This window comes from Amphiura filiformis, chromosome 12, assembly GCF_039555335.1.
Source record: "Amphiura filiformis chromosome 12, Afil_fr2py, whole genome shotgun sequence".
Lineage (NCBI taxonomy): Eukaryota > Metazoa > Echinodermata > Ophiuroidea > Amphilepidida > Amphiuridae > Amphiura > Amphiura filiformis.
Window position 1 is genome coordinate 23,975,036 of NC_092639.1, and position 14,972 is coordinate 23,990,007.

The 14,972-nt window shown below is 39.0% G+C and overlaps 1 protein-coding gene across 1 annotated transcript; it reads right to left on the bottom strand.

The window, feature by feature from the left end:
• Positions 1–567: 567 nt before the first annotated feature.
• On the bottom strand, positions 568–981 carry LOC140166717 (uncharacterized). The gene has a single exon (XM_072190216.1). It carries the CDS (start codon positions 979–981, stop codon positions 568–570), a length of 414 nt encoding a protein of 137 aa, XP_072046317.1.
• Between the last annotated feature and the right edge of the window lie 13,991 nt (positions 982–14,972).

Below are 14,972 nucleotides of genomic sequence, written 5' to 3' on the forward strand. Positions count from 1 at the left end.
GGTGTAGCCTTACATACACATGAGGACCAATTTATAGCGTCACACGTCGTTCAGTCACAATAGTTAATTGTATATTAAAAAAAAGAGACCGTTTTAAAAGTTGCACCTGAGTCCATCAGTCAGATTTTTCTTTAAAACAAACACAATACGCCAAACCTGCTGTATTGTTTGAGAGTCGACTCCTATGGACTCAGATGCCACTTTTAACAATGTTAAAAACGGTCTCTTTTTTACATACGTAATTCCGTTTTTAAAAGTTGAAAATCTTTTCAAAACCAGATTGTCTCAGTATCAAGGGAACTTGGGCCTTCATATGTGCCGCCAAGTCCAGAGGATTATCCTCTCATTTCCGTTTGAGCCCACTCAAGTTCTCTTGAAAGTTTTGGCCTACCTGCAGGGAATATGGGACCATTAAGGACGTTTAGCTTATTTGCATAAAAACTAAAGAAGATATGCCCACAAGAGATTGTTATGATGAACAACCTGTCCTTTAAGATTAATAAAACAGGCAATGTTACCTTGTTTTTATGTTTGATTGGACGCTATGACGTCAAAATGACGTCATCGTCAAGTAAACCTCGCCAGGTAGGGAGATATGTGCTCACGTCTCTTAACACCGCAAATCAGGCGCACAGCTTTGTTTTGAATACGCTGAAGTTTCTCAAATTGCGCATTGGTGATGCCTGCAAGCAATGAATTTCCGTAGTCAAGGCGAGATAGAACAAGAGCCCTGATAATATGATGGCAAGTGTCCTCATCTAAATATTTCCTGATTCGGCCAATGTTTCTTAGCTGGTAGTTAAGAGTGCGGCACAATCCCCCCACCTGGCTGGTCATTGACTCATCCGAATCCATGATAACACCCAGATTGCGGACGGAATTTGTAGGCTTAATCTCAGCAGTACCAACATTAAGGATGAGATCAGGATGAGATCTTAAATTGTGAGGTGATCCAATGATCAGAAACTCAGTTTTCTCCATGTTTAATTTCAATTTGTTTGATGTCATCCAATTTTGAATATCTGTTATAAACCTCTCAATACAAGTGAGTGAACTAAGACATTCTGCTTGGTTCCTGGGATCATACGATATATAGATTTGAGTGTCATCGGCATAGATATGGTACAATAAATTGTGACTGCGTAATATATTACCAAGGGAAGAATGTATGTTGTAAATATCAGAGGCCCCATTATGGAACCCTGAGGCACTCCGCAGTCTAAAGGGATGTCACTAGAGCATTGGCCATCAATAGAGACCCGACTGTATAAAACATGTATGACCGGAACCAAGCAAGAGGCGGACCTGTAACTCCAAGAGCTGTTTCTAGTCTGTGAAAAAGAGTGTTGTGATCGATCGTATCAAATGCTGCTGTGAGATCCAGCATATACTAAGAGCACCATTTTGTTGTCATCAAGCTCACGCAGGACATCACCATAAACTTTCAGCAGTGCTGTCTCGGTGCTATGCCCTTTGCGATAGGCAGACTGCATAGATTCATTCAGTCCATGGCAACTCAAATAGTCTTTAAACTTGGATGCCACAACACTCTCGATCACTTTGGCAATAAACGGTATATTGGAAACAGGCCTATAGTTCTTAAATATGTTTTGGTCCAGAGTAGGCTTCTTTAATATAGGAGTAACCATTGCACTTTTAAGTAAATCAGGGAAATTACCAGATTCAAGAGACATATTTACAATGCGGGTTATTGTAGGCACAACAACAGGCAGATTTTGTTTCAGTAGCCATGTTGGTAGCTGATCAAGAGCACAAGTTTTATTTGTGAGGCGTTTAATCACCGTTTCGATCTCATCCATAGAAATAGGCTCAAAAACGTGCAATCTATCTCAGTGGGAGCACCAACTTCCTCCAACTCATCCTGGATTTTGTCAATTTTTTCCTTGAAGAAAAATGCAAACTTACACAATGCTTCGGTAGAATCATGAACAGGGAGGGGTTTGGTTGATCCATTGAGAAGATTGCTAATGGTATACGAAAAAGATCTTTGGCATTCGCGTCCACCACCTTGGTCTTGAAGAAAGATGTTTTTGCTTGAGCAATCATGGTGTTAACAATATGCAGCTGGTTACGGTAGTTAGCACGATCTTCCTCGTGCATTGATTTTCTCCATTTCCTTTCAAGCTGTCTTCGCAGACGCCTTTCACTAAAAATGTCTTCATTAAACCAAGGTGGTGTACCACGAGTGGATCTACTTTTAGTTTTAAATGGAGCATGTTGATCAAGAGTCACTGCACACGATTTAGTAGACTATGCCATAGTCGATTTTTGATAAATAAAAATGTTATTAATCATGATGAACGCATTCAGTTGAACTCGAAATTATACTGATATTTAGTACATCAAAATACTAGTATAAAATGGTTATGAAAAAGTTTAGGCTATATAATTATATTTGTGACAGTAAAAGTAAAGTATAGGCCCTACGTAGGCTTATATTATTGAATGCAACATATCATAATGGCATAGTTATAATGACACTTCAATACTGAACAATTCTAATTTTAGAATCTGCCAGTTTATTATCCGAAAAACCAGCTAACAAACAGAGGGCGTACGGTGACTGAAAAGATCAGTTGTGAAAATCTATCAATTGTGCACTCATTAATTAAATCAGAGTTTTAAGCTTAATGTAATAGCCAGAATAGTGCACAATTGGCAAGTGGACTACGGAGAAGTCTAACGATTTAGAGAAATAACAAACCAAGTCATTAACATGATCAACAGAATCAGGAATATCATTTAAAGCTTTGTCAAGATCTTGTCTAAAAGCCTGATCATCAAGTGTGCGGAAATCTCTTCGAGTACTGGTCACCTTTTTGGGAGATGGTTTTTTATATCTGAGGGTACATGTAACAAAATGATGTTTAGATAGAAGAGATTCTTTAACACTATAGTTTACAACAATATTATCATCAGCCCTTGATATTAGGAGATCAAGAGTATTACCTGACTCATGGGTAGGACAAGATATATGTTGCTGAAACCCAGCAGTAGACAGAGAATTTTGGAAATTTCGAACTTCAGACTTAGTAGGAATATTAACATGAATGTTAAAATCACCCAAAATCAACAACTTGTTTGGCATAGTGGTGACATCATTAATAAAGTTGTCAAATTCATTGATGAAATCAGATGTACGATATTTGTTTACAACTAAAGGAGGTGGTCTATAAATACATATAAACCGAAGTCCAGACTATAAGTCTGTTACACAACAATGTTCAAATAATTTAGTATCCCACTCAGTTACTGTAATAGTAAGATTGAGAGTCGATTTATACAAAATGCCTATTCCTCCACCCCTTGTCTTACTTCCTCTTGAAAAGTTCAGAAATGAGTATCCCATTGGTTTAAGTTCTTGAAAAGCCAGGTTTCTACCAGAAAGAGAATGTCAACATCCCCTTCCAGGACATAGTCACAAATATAAGCTATTGATTTGGGGTTGTTGTATTATTATAGCAACAAGCCCAGATTCATGCCCATTCAGCCATAACTTTAGTGGGGTGCAGCCAATCAGGTCTCCGCTTTATTTCCACTTCCTTGTGTCCATACCTTTCTTAGTTAGGCATTTGCATTTGCTCCTCGATCATACTGGACCAAAAATCCCACCCACCCTCCCAGTAGCTGGAAGGGTAAATCAGATAACTCAGAATTGTTAAAGATGCTTTAATAAAAGTTTATGTCAAATTATGTTACTCTCTACGCTTTGTCTGGAGTTTCTTCAAACTCTGAAGAATCTCATCAGTAGATTGTCGTACTTTCTACTACGATTTGCGATGGCTTAATGAATGCTTTATATGGAGTTTCTTCAAATCCTGAAGAATCTCATCAGTAGATTGTCTCCATTTATGTAGGGTAATTAATGCTTATTTGAAGTATCTTTTTTGGCTTGAACTATATTTGTCAGTGGATTATTTCACTTTATTAATATTATTTTATAGTAAATTTTGGCTGAATTTTCAATAATTGTCAGCTTCTATATAAAAGTACTTGAATATTTGGGTGAGGTATGCTATAATATCAATGTAGAACATTTTGTTTTATATTCAGTTTTGATGCCATCTTCCTGTGTGTTAGAAATTCATTGATTGAGTTGGCATTGTTCTTTTTTTTATTTGGAGATTTCTGTTTATTTAATTGCGTTATAAATATTTGTTTTCCAATTCAGTCCTCTCTGTTTGAGCTACTATATAGGCCTACACCACAACTACTATGTACTGAAGATAGCATCATTGATCATGCACCACATTTACATTGCACTATATACTGAAGATAACAACATGCACTATATTCAGATTGATCATTGTGCTATCTACTGAAGAGAGCATTCGCCATGTTTAAATTGTGCTATTGAAGATAGCATAAAATGAAATATCTAGTGAAGATAGCAACATACACCATATTTAAATTGTGCTATCTACTGAAGTTATTGAGCGACATGTTTTGTTAGGCTACCTTTAACAAATTATTATGGAAATAATACTTTTAAAATAGTCTCTCAGGTCCAATTTTCTCGAAATTGACGAAATAGTTGGTATCTTTGACCAAAAATGAGCTTTTTGAACTTTTTTTTCCACAAAAAATACAAATTGGTCTGTGTACAAGGATGTGTGCTTTGTTAATTTTGCAAGGGGTCAAATGTCACAAAAAACAACAACCTGCCCATAGGGGCCTATACAGCGAAGATCATTTAATTGATTTGGTTAGCCTATTTGTAACCCCTAGGGCACCCTTAAAAAATCTTTTTCAACTTCAAGATGTAGAGGGACACCCTAATGTTCTAAATAACAGTAAATTATAAATATAATTGGTTTTGTTGGGAAGCAGTGGTTTAAAAACTTGACTGAAATTACCCCCATTTGACGGTAACAAAGCATTCTAGACAGTGCAAACTATTCCTTATTTGACTTTATTTACACGAACAATTTAAGACTATTTTCTGACCCTCATGTTGCCAAAATAACTGACCACCCCAGCATTGACCTTTTTGCTAAAAACATACCTTCTTGAGTTATAACTCAAGATATTTAAGAAGGTATGTTTTTTGTACATGGTGACAGGTGCATCTGGGCGTTCACCTGGATTTCCGTAAAGTGATTTATAATACGCCTATTAATTTAATCGTGTCATTGCGCATTAGAATAAAGTTCTCTTTGTAAAAAACCCAAAAACAAACAAATAAAAAAACCAGCAACAAATATTATTTGATGAAGATCGAACAGGAAGTCAGGTCACACATAGTTAGTACAATAACCGAATATTCCAAGAAATTAATGATTTTTTTGTCAAGGAAATTTCGTCAGCGCGTATAAGCATCTCCTGCAGACAACACGAAGTGATGTGGCTGAGATTTCGCAATTATTTTTCACAATTTCGTCGTCACGCGCCGTGTCGGCTGCTCCGTAAAGAATTGTCCAGTTTTAGTTCTTTTCACCCAGTCTTTTCAGCAGCACAGGTGTTGTTTATTTCACGAATTAATCTACCCGAATGACGCATTCGTAAGTTGGAAACTTTCAAACACGTGTAAGAAAAAAGGTGAGTAATCTTGGATGATATTTTACATCAATTTTAGATGACTCGTATCATTCGTATGTCTGACTGAGCTGGGGCTAGGCCTAGGCCTAATGATTAATGGGCTACGCTACGGCATGACGATTCACACACAGGCATGACAGGATACAACCGAGGTCTACTTCGCAGAAAAATAATCACTTACATGCTTAATATTTATATCATGATTATAAAGCTCTATTTTTTTGGGATTAAAAAGTATTTCCTGTTTTGCCAAATGATATCTAATTCTTAAACCTTTGCATGTTTGGTGTTTATATTAACTTTCAACATTTGGTTTAGAATTTAGATGTGTTGCAGCAGCTGACACAGCTCACCATTCATCCAATACATCATTACCGACGAAACCACATTCAGAATGAGATTGAGAACTGGCAATAATATTTGCATTTTAACAGTTTTGCAATTGAGGGGAACATGGGGAAATGCCTAAAATTTAAAAACACACAATTTTGCATGATTTCTAAATACAATTCACGAATATTGGTCACAAAATTAAAGACTTCAGCATTCAAAATTTGGAATAGGTATAAGGCTAGGCTATGTCCTGAATTCCAATTTGCTCTTAAATTCAAATTCAATTTATATTTTTGTTATTTTGTCCAAAAATTATGCCAATGGCCTGAAATTAGTCACCTCTTACTACAGTTTGTCCACTCAAAGTGACAACACGAGCGTATACAGCGCGTAAAACAGCGTGCAGTGCTGCAGTCTCTGCTGCAGGTATGCGTGCCATCAAAGTCGGCACAATGTGTGCATCCGCGTCGGTATTTTGTACTTCAGAGTAGACTGACTGTATAAAACTCTTATCATGCTTTTTTTGGCCAGCGAGCTCCCTAAAAATAATATTACCTTATATTTCCAAAAAATGTCCAAATATCAAAATGTGACTTTTATTGCAAGTAAGAATAGGCTGTAGGCCTACTATAGGCTTAACTATTGTGGAAAGTTCATTTGATTTTGAACACAGATATTGAATAAACACACAGTCACAGCTGCTAACACTAACAGCATACATGACAATGTGTTCCATCTGTGGTGTGATGAACGCCTGCGTACAGGTCCACATGTTTGTGACGAAGAAGCTAAATCCAACTATGCCAAGTCTTCTTCTTCTTCTTCCAGTTGTAGTGAAGGCTTCTTGAAAAGAAGATTACTCACTGCAGAGTGGTGGGTGCGCAGACATATGACGCAGACAAGAGATCACAGGTGCAAAATATGTACAGTGAAGTGCTGATTAAAAATTTGATGCTGTCTGCTATCTAGATGGAGCCGCCCTCAATGCCGCCTTGAAGGCATCGAGTGTTGGGAAGGCTGCTGGATCCTTCTTTAAGGAATTCCAATCCCTACTTGTGCGTGGGAAGAAGGAAGAGAGGAACACTTGCGAGCTGCAGTATGGAGTCCAGATACGGGAGTCATGACCTCTGGTATTAGATGTTGCTTCAGTGATGTAGTCTTTCCAACTGATGTCAACCAGATCAGAGTGAATCCTGTAGAGCATGGTTAGCCGGCTTTGGCGATGTCTACTTTGTAGAGAAGGCCACTGGAGCTCACTCAGCAGGGGGGTAACACTTGATCTGCGGTCATAGGTGTTGGTGACGTATCTGGCACCGTTTCGCTGGACTTGTTCCACTTTCTTGATGTTTCTTTGAGTGTGTGGGTCCCATATTGCAGCTGCATACTCAGCAGTGGGTTTTACATAAGTTGTGTACGTAGCCTCCTTAATCCTGCGACTGCTATGATAAAAGTTGCGTTGGAGGAAAGCACGGGTGGAATTTGAAGTTGTGACTTGAAGTCACTTGAAGTTGTGATTAGTTAGTATTTTTATAAAAGTATCCAAGGTTGTGGGTTCGCGTTGTTTGGCTGAATAGGATATATAAATCTTTGGCAAGGTTCCTTTTTAACGTTTTTAACAATCGCACACAACATCAAGGGTGCAGATGCCACAGTACCCGGGACAGTACCTTGTGCAAAATAATTTGTGCTGAACGATTACTAGCTAGTACGCTAAAAAGGGCAACATCCACAATGTTGACATGGCACAACTCACACCACGTATTGCATTTGCAATGGAATTAACAACACGTACAACACCAAAAGTACATATACTGCGCTTCGGAAGCGCCTTGTTAGCATCGCGAAAGTATGCTCTCGTCAAAGGCTTATAAGTTTAAAACAGCAAGATGTACACCTATTTGCAAAGATCTTTTGCATTGCCCAAATTGGTGCAGTTTATGGCATGAGCATGAAGACATGTTCTGATTGGCTAATTGAATCATGTCAGCACCTCATTAGCTGATCAATATGTGTAGCATCGCGTGATGCGGGCACGGCATTAGCCAGCAGAGGGGTGTCTTTGGGGTGTCCGAAATGGTCAAAAATACCTTACAGAGTGTCCACTTCCTATTCACTCCATTATAAAATCAGAATTTTAGGGTGTCCCGCAAATTGAAAACAGGGTGTCCAAATGACACCTGGACTGGACACAATTTTACGCCACTTGGTAGGCCAGTGCGATAAATCTTTGCAATTTATAGAGGCCTAACTGGCATTGAGTAAAATTGGGAAAAATTTGCAGCAGCTGCTTAAATTATAGGCCTAAGGCCCTTCGCACTTGATTATTAGTTTCCTGTTTACCGCCCGCGTCCAAAATTGAAAATCTCAAAATAATTAATTATTTTATTTTTATTTCTAATTTTCTCCTTTAAAATAACTTTCAACTACTTCTACTTGCCATTTTCTGACTTAAATAATATCAACACTAATGATGAATGAACAAAGAGTACAACTGCACCTTCACTTTATCTATCATCAAATATTGTTGTGAAATAATTAAATGCCCGCTCTAGTCAAAATGAGTCAATCGTTGCTTGTAATAGTTCAAACTAAATAAAGAAAATAAAAGATAATTAATAATTAATAATTAAAAGTCACCTCGTCCCTTTTTCAAAATCTTTAACAGGAAACTAATAATCAAGTGCGAAGGCTGACTTTGGCAAGTTTCTATACTCTGATCAGCTCTTAACAGGCGAGACTCAACATTGTGGATTGATATAGAATGGCCAGGGCTTGATTTAGAGGGGTTTTACATGCACAAATGCATGTAATTTTGGCTCTGTGCATGTAGAATTTTGCCTGTGTAGTGTGCATGCAACATTTTGTGTAGATCAGCCCATTTTGTGGAAAAAATCAGTTGTGCATGGAAATTTTATTTTCTAAATCGACCCCTGAGAATGGCATACACATAGCTGGATGCAGCATCTATGCGAACTGCGTTTTGCGTGACGGAGTCGGATGCGTGCTTTTCTGAATTTATGCAGGTGTAAGTTGTGACTTTATTGATTCGTGCAGTAACAAAAACCAAATAATTCTCGCCTATTTACAGCTGATCATAGTATAGACATGCTATTTGGTTAATGAATGCGTAGCTGTATTGTGAAGTTATTGGGAGTGAAATTGTACAAAATAATGCGCGTACACTGAGATGTTGATGTGCCTAACAAGCTTCAAAGGGGAAAGTGCATCAGATGCATCAACATGTCAGTACAACTTACAAGTGCAAAAATTCCAGAATTTTTGCTTTTTTTTATAGCAAAATTATAATAGCTCGTAAATAGGCGAGAAATATTTGGTTTTTGTTACTGCGGGAGTCAATAAAGTCACAAAAGCGCGTGTCACTCAATATTTATACCCGGGCCTACTATTTACAGGGGTGTGAAATTTCAGCTTTTAAGCTGATTTCAGCTTTTTTTATTGCTAACATTTACATGTTTTCTTTTATTTTCAGCCCATATTTGACGTTTTTCCCTGTACTGCTTTTACGCTGTTTTTCAGCTTTTTTAAAAGTAATTCTCAGCTTTTTTGGTCTGAGGCCTCTCACACCCCTGTATTTAATACCAGCTGATCAGATTATAAGAGTGTAGTATGAAGTATTATTAATTCAATTTTGGGTAGTAAAACTATAATCAAATTAAGTATTTCTTGGCCAAACTGGAACATGTGCGTCCATGTAGTGTACTAAGCGTGTTGCAATGTAAGGCGCCAGATACACTTTCTTCTGTACCGCTATATTCAAGCGTGTGTTTATCAAGCAGAGCCACTAGCGCCAGTCACTAGCGCTCACAGTGTTCCAGTTTGGCCAAGAAATACTTAATTTGATTATAGTAGTATGTAACACAATGTAGGACTAGGCCCTGGGCACTGTAAACTAATACAAGTGAAATGCCTACATTTTATGTTGATACTGTTCAAGCTTCCTATGACTATGACCTAGTTCCCCATATTCATTTTCTTTCCCAAACTGGGTAATTTTGCCCTTGAACTGGTTTGTTGTCCTACATGCCTAAAGATTCGCAACATCTAATGATCTTCGGGAAGTTTGCTCATGTCATGCAAGTGGTATATTACCACTCTGCAAGGAGAAAAACTTCTTCAGGTTCAGGCCTTTGTGCAGCTGCTTTAAGAGCTTATATATACTGTCTGATTTGGGCCGTAGATAAAGCAGAAGCAAGATTCAAAGTGTCAAAGTATACCACAAAAGTAGGTCTAGGCCTACTATTCAACATAACAAAATGAACAAATGAAAGATAACTTTGGTTTCTCTATTTTCAGCTACTCTTTTATCTAACTTGATTCATCATGCATGGATCTGGGCATGGACAAAGGCCGCCATAGGTAACAGAGGGACAAAAAGGTAAGATGATATGAATAAAAATGAAAACTATTTTTTTTGCTTGTACCTCAAAGCCAAGGGCTAGCTAGCTTGACTCAATAGTTGACATGTTCGTCTTGCAAAAATGCCTGGTCTGTTGTATTTTGCTTTTATGCAACATACACAATGATGGACATACTGCTCATGTTACTGGTGCATCACAATTCAGAAACTGTCAAAATTCTGGAATTGTGACAGTTGTCAAAATTTTGGAATTGTGATAATTTTCAACAAGTTGGGATAATTTGTATCATTGGGTGTTCATGCTTTTTTCTTAATCCTTATTATGTACCCAACTGTGATACAAAAAAAATGAAATGGTTACATCACAAAAATCAAGAAAATGGCGCACAAAAACAGAAAATCCAATGTTTTGATGAAAAGTATACTCCTGCAAACTTCCAAAGCATCATAACGGGCTGCGCCATCAAGATCCCAAGTCTGAACAAGTCAGGTCAGAGGTCAAAATTCCCTATTTCGGGAATTTTTACATGCATGTATTTCTGCCAACTCTCTGAATAGCATCTCATCAAAGAAGAGGCAATTCTCTGTTAATAATGTAAAAATTAGCTTGGGATCTCTTGATCTTCATATTTAAATGATTTTTTGAAAATTGCCCTTTTTTCCCTTGAACAATGACACACAGCACAATGTGGGCTACAAGATGCGCCAACAAGATCCCAATCTTATTTTTCATCATCGAGCTTTGCGCCAACAAGATCCCAATCTTATTTTTCATCATCAAGCTTTGCGCCAACAAGATCCCAATCTTATGTTTCATCATTGAGCTTCTTTGGTGACTTATAAACAAAAAGCAAGCAAGAGCTAATCGGGATCATGTGGGCGCACTGATATCATAGAGGTCAAAGTTCATACTTTGTGCCAAATTGGCATTATTTCACCAAACTCCCTCACCACCCTACCCTAATACATCCATCACCCTACCATCCTACCCCACCTGCCACCCTATTTCCAACACACCTTATTCCACCCCACCCACCACACCCCCATTACCACTCCATTACTCCACTACCCAATCATCCTCAACTGCCTTGAAAAAGTTACCACCCTCATCCACTCTACCCCTTTCACCTTGCCCCACCCTTATACCCCTTTATCCTACCCAACAAGACCCTACCCCTCTATATCCTGGCCCCACTACCCCTCCTACCTCCTGCCCTAACCACCCTACCCTATCACTATCATAATTCCCATCACCCTACCCACTCAAGCACCCTACCAGACCACCCTGATCCCACCACCCTGCCTCACCACCCTACCCCTACCAACCTTCTTCTCCATTATACCCAACTACACCCTGACCCCACAACCCTGCCAACCAAACCACCCCTACTCTCCTACCCCTCTCTACCACACCACACCTTGACCTCTTTACAACACTATCACCACCCAAATACCCATATCACCTAACCTACCACACCACACCCTGACCCCCACCACCCTAACCACCCTTATAGCCCACTGCACCCTGACTCCAAAACTCCCACCACCCTAACTACCCCAACCACCCTACCCCACCACACCCTGACCCCACTACCCTACCACCCTAACCCTCCCTTATATTCCACTGCACCCTGACTCCAAAACTCCCACCACCCTAACTACCCCAACCACCCTACCCCACCACACCCTGACCCCACTACCCCTACCACCCGAACCCCTCTTATATCCCACTGCACCCTGACTCCAAAACTCCCACCACCCTAACTACCCCAACCACCCTACCCCACCACACCCTGACTCCACTACCCCTACCACCCTAACCCTCCCTTATACCCCACTGCACCCTGACCCAAAAACTCCCACCATCCTAACTACCCCACCACCCCACACCACCACACCTGACTCCACTACCCCAGCACCCTACTCACTATCACCACCACCATCACTAGTAATCTATCACCCTACCCCACCCCAGTACCTACCACCATGACTCCACCACCCAACACCCTGCCTCACCCCACCCCACTACCCCTACCAACCTTTCCCACAATTATACCCCACTACACCCTGACCCCACCACCCTAACTACCCCTACCACCCTACCTCTTCCTACCACACCATGACTCCACTACCTCAAATACCCTACCCCGACAACCTTATCCCACCATTGTACCCCACCAGACTACTCCACTACACTTTGACCCCACTACCCCACCCAACTACCCCTACCACACCACACACTGACCCACCCCAACTTTATATCCCACTATACCAACCCCACAGTCCCCACCACCCTAACTACCCCAACCACCCACCTCACCACCCCTACCCTAACTACCCCACCCACCACCATACCTGACTGCCATACCCCTACCACCATACCTCACCAACTACCACACCCTAACCTGCACCACAGCAACCTACCTGACACCTTATAGCTCCATCACCCTACCATGATCCCACCACCATTATCCTACCACCTTCATCCATCCCACCACCTTCATCAACCCCACACCCTGACCCATCCTAACCTTATATTCAAATACACTAAAAGATCATACCAATCATATCTGTCTTTGTAGTTTGGTGGCTCTGAAAAGAGCCGTTCATTCTGTGGTTAGAAAACCTTTTCTGTCTCTTCTATAGAAACTTGGTTGCTCTGAAAAGAGCCATTTAGTATTATGGTTATATCTTAACCTTTGGGACCTTTCCTGTTCTTTTATTGAAACTTTGCTCTGAAAAGAGTCGTTTAGCACTTAACATTGGGACCAATAGTGTTTTACTTATTTATAATAAACCCACCTGGGCAAGGCAAGAAAGCAAATATTAATTATTAAGTTGCTTACCTAATATTACAACATTCCCTGTCGAATCTTTTTTTTGGTTTTATGTTTTACTGCCGCTTGTTTGCCCCTGGTTTTTTCTGCTGGTGCGTTGATGATGATGATGATGGCAAGGCTGTTTACTTGGCCTTGGTCTTGAATCTTCTTGCCATTCTGTTGACTTTCTCTTTGTAGTAGTTCTAACAGACCAGCTACTTCATTGAAGTTGTACTCAGCATCTCTCGCTTTTGGGCAGTTCCGTAATTATGTCACATATGGTCAAAATTTATCTCAGTAATTTGACATTGCAAACTATTCTTTTCTGAATTTCCATGATAGATGAACAATTTGCTGCCAATTTCAAGAAAATCAGAGCAAGTTAATTTTTTTACCCCGTCTGTGAAAATTGACCTCTTGTTGCGGACGTTCACTCCCAAAACTGCCATCTTTAACCACCTTGTTTAAAGTCTTCTTTTGGTTTCAAACAAATAAGGTTTGCATATTTTGAAAGTTGATAACTTACTTTCTCTGCATGAGACGTCTTGATTTCGCATCCCTGTTCAGTATTAACTATGTCATTAAATTTCATCATTGCAGACATACAAATTATTTCAATTTGTAGATTTTGTACATCTGGGCAATTCCATGTTAAAATGACATTTTTTCAAAAATATGAACTTTGCAATTGGCAATGATTGATGATATATTTTGATTATACACCCTTTAAAGTTAACAAAAAAGAAATTTTCAAATGAATATCAGCTGCAGTATTTTTTTTCATTGATTTGAAGGATTTAATGTATTTTCCTACATTTTGTTAATAGCAGATAGTCAAAAGTAATTAATTTTTTTTCTCATTAATATATATGGAACAAAAACAATTCTTTTTTGTGATAGTGTTGTTTGATACATAATTTGTCAAAATAAAAAATAAAAAATTAGGAAGCTGTGTTGGTAATGGTCAGGATGGCACGGCAAGTTGTATAATGTTAAGCATGTAACGCGAGTCACAAAAAGAACAACTTTTTAATGCAGTAAAAAACCCAAAGGGTTATAAATGTTCCCTTTCATTTTCCTCCTGGTTTGGGTCATAACTCATAATTATTTCATAAGGTTTTTGGTTTGCTACAATTGTACCACCAGAGACAGACTATTCAAAATGGTAACGCGAGTCACAATGTAACGCGAGTCACGATATTGTAACGCGAGTCACACATATTATAGAGCTCTCTATACAGTAGGGCTAGAAAATAATCCATAAATAATCACTAAAGCTTCTCCCTCCCAACTTTACCCTCCCCAGGACTCATAATTATTGTACATCACTTCACAAATTGCAGGACTGGAAACTGTTTTTGTCCCCATCTGTGAATTCAAATTCACAATTTGACTTTCCATTATAAACACCCATTATAAACACCCACTACCACCATTCCACCCCAGTTTCTCCACCTAACCCCAGAACAGAAGGTCATGTTTTAAGGGGAATTCCACAATATAAATTAAATAGAGCATGTTTAGAGCTTTCAAATTGGGCTAGTGTTTATATCAAATAGTGAGTGTAACAGTCACGTAACGTAACACGAGTCACGCACTAAGTTGGCCATTTTAAAAATACCAAACTCAAATGTACTTAATGTTTGCTTCTGTAGTATAGCTGCAGTAAAAGGTAATTACCTAGTGGTATCAATATTTGTGTGCAGCTTCTTGTTTGAGGAGAAATATTGAAAAAGTAAAAGCTCAATTTGGAAGGGGTAATTTTAGTAACAAAAGTCACAACCACATATTTGCCAATAAATGTTACATCGTTACATAGAGTTATTCACAAATTACAAGTTTACCTGATTTGATACATGTAAAGAGAAGATGAATAAATCAAG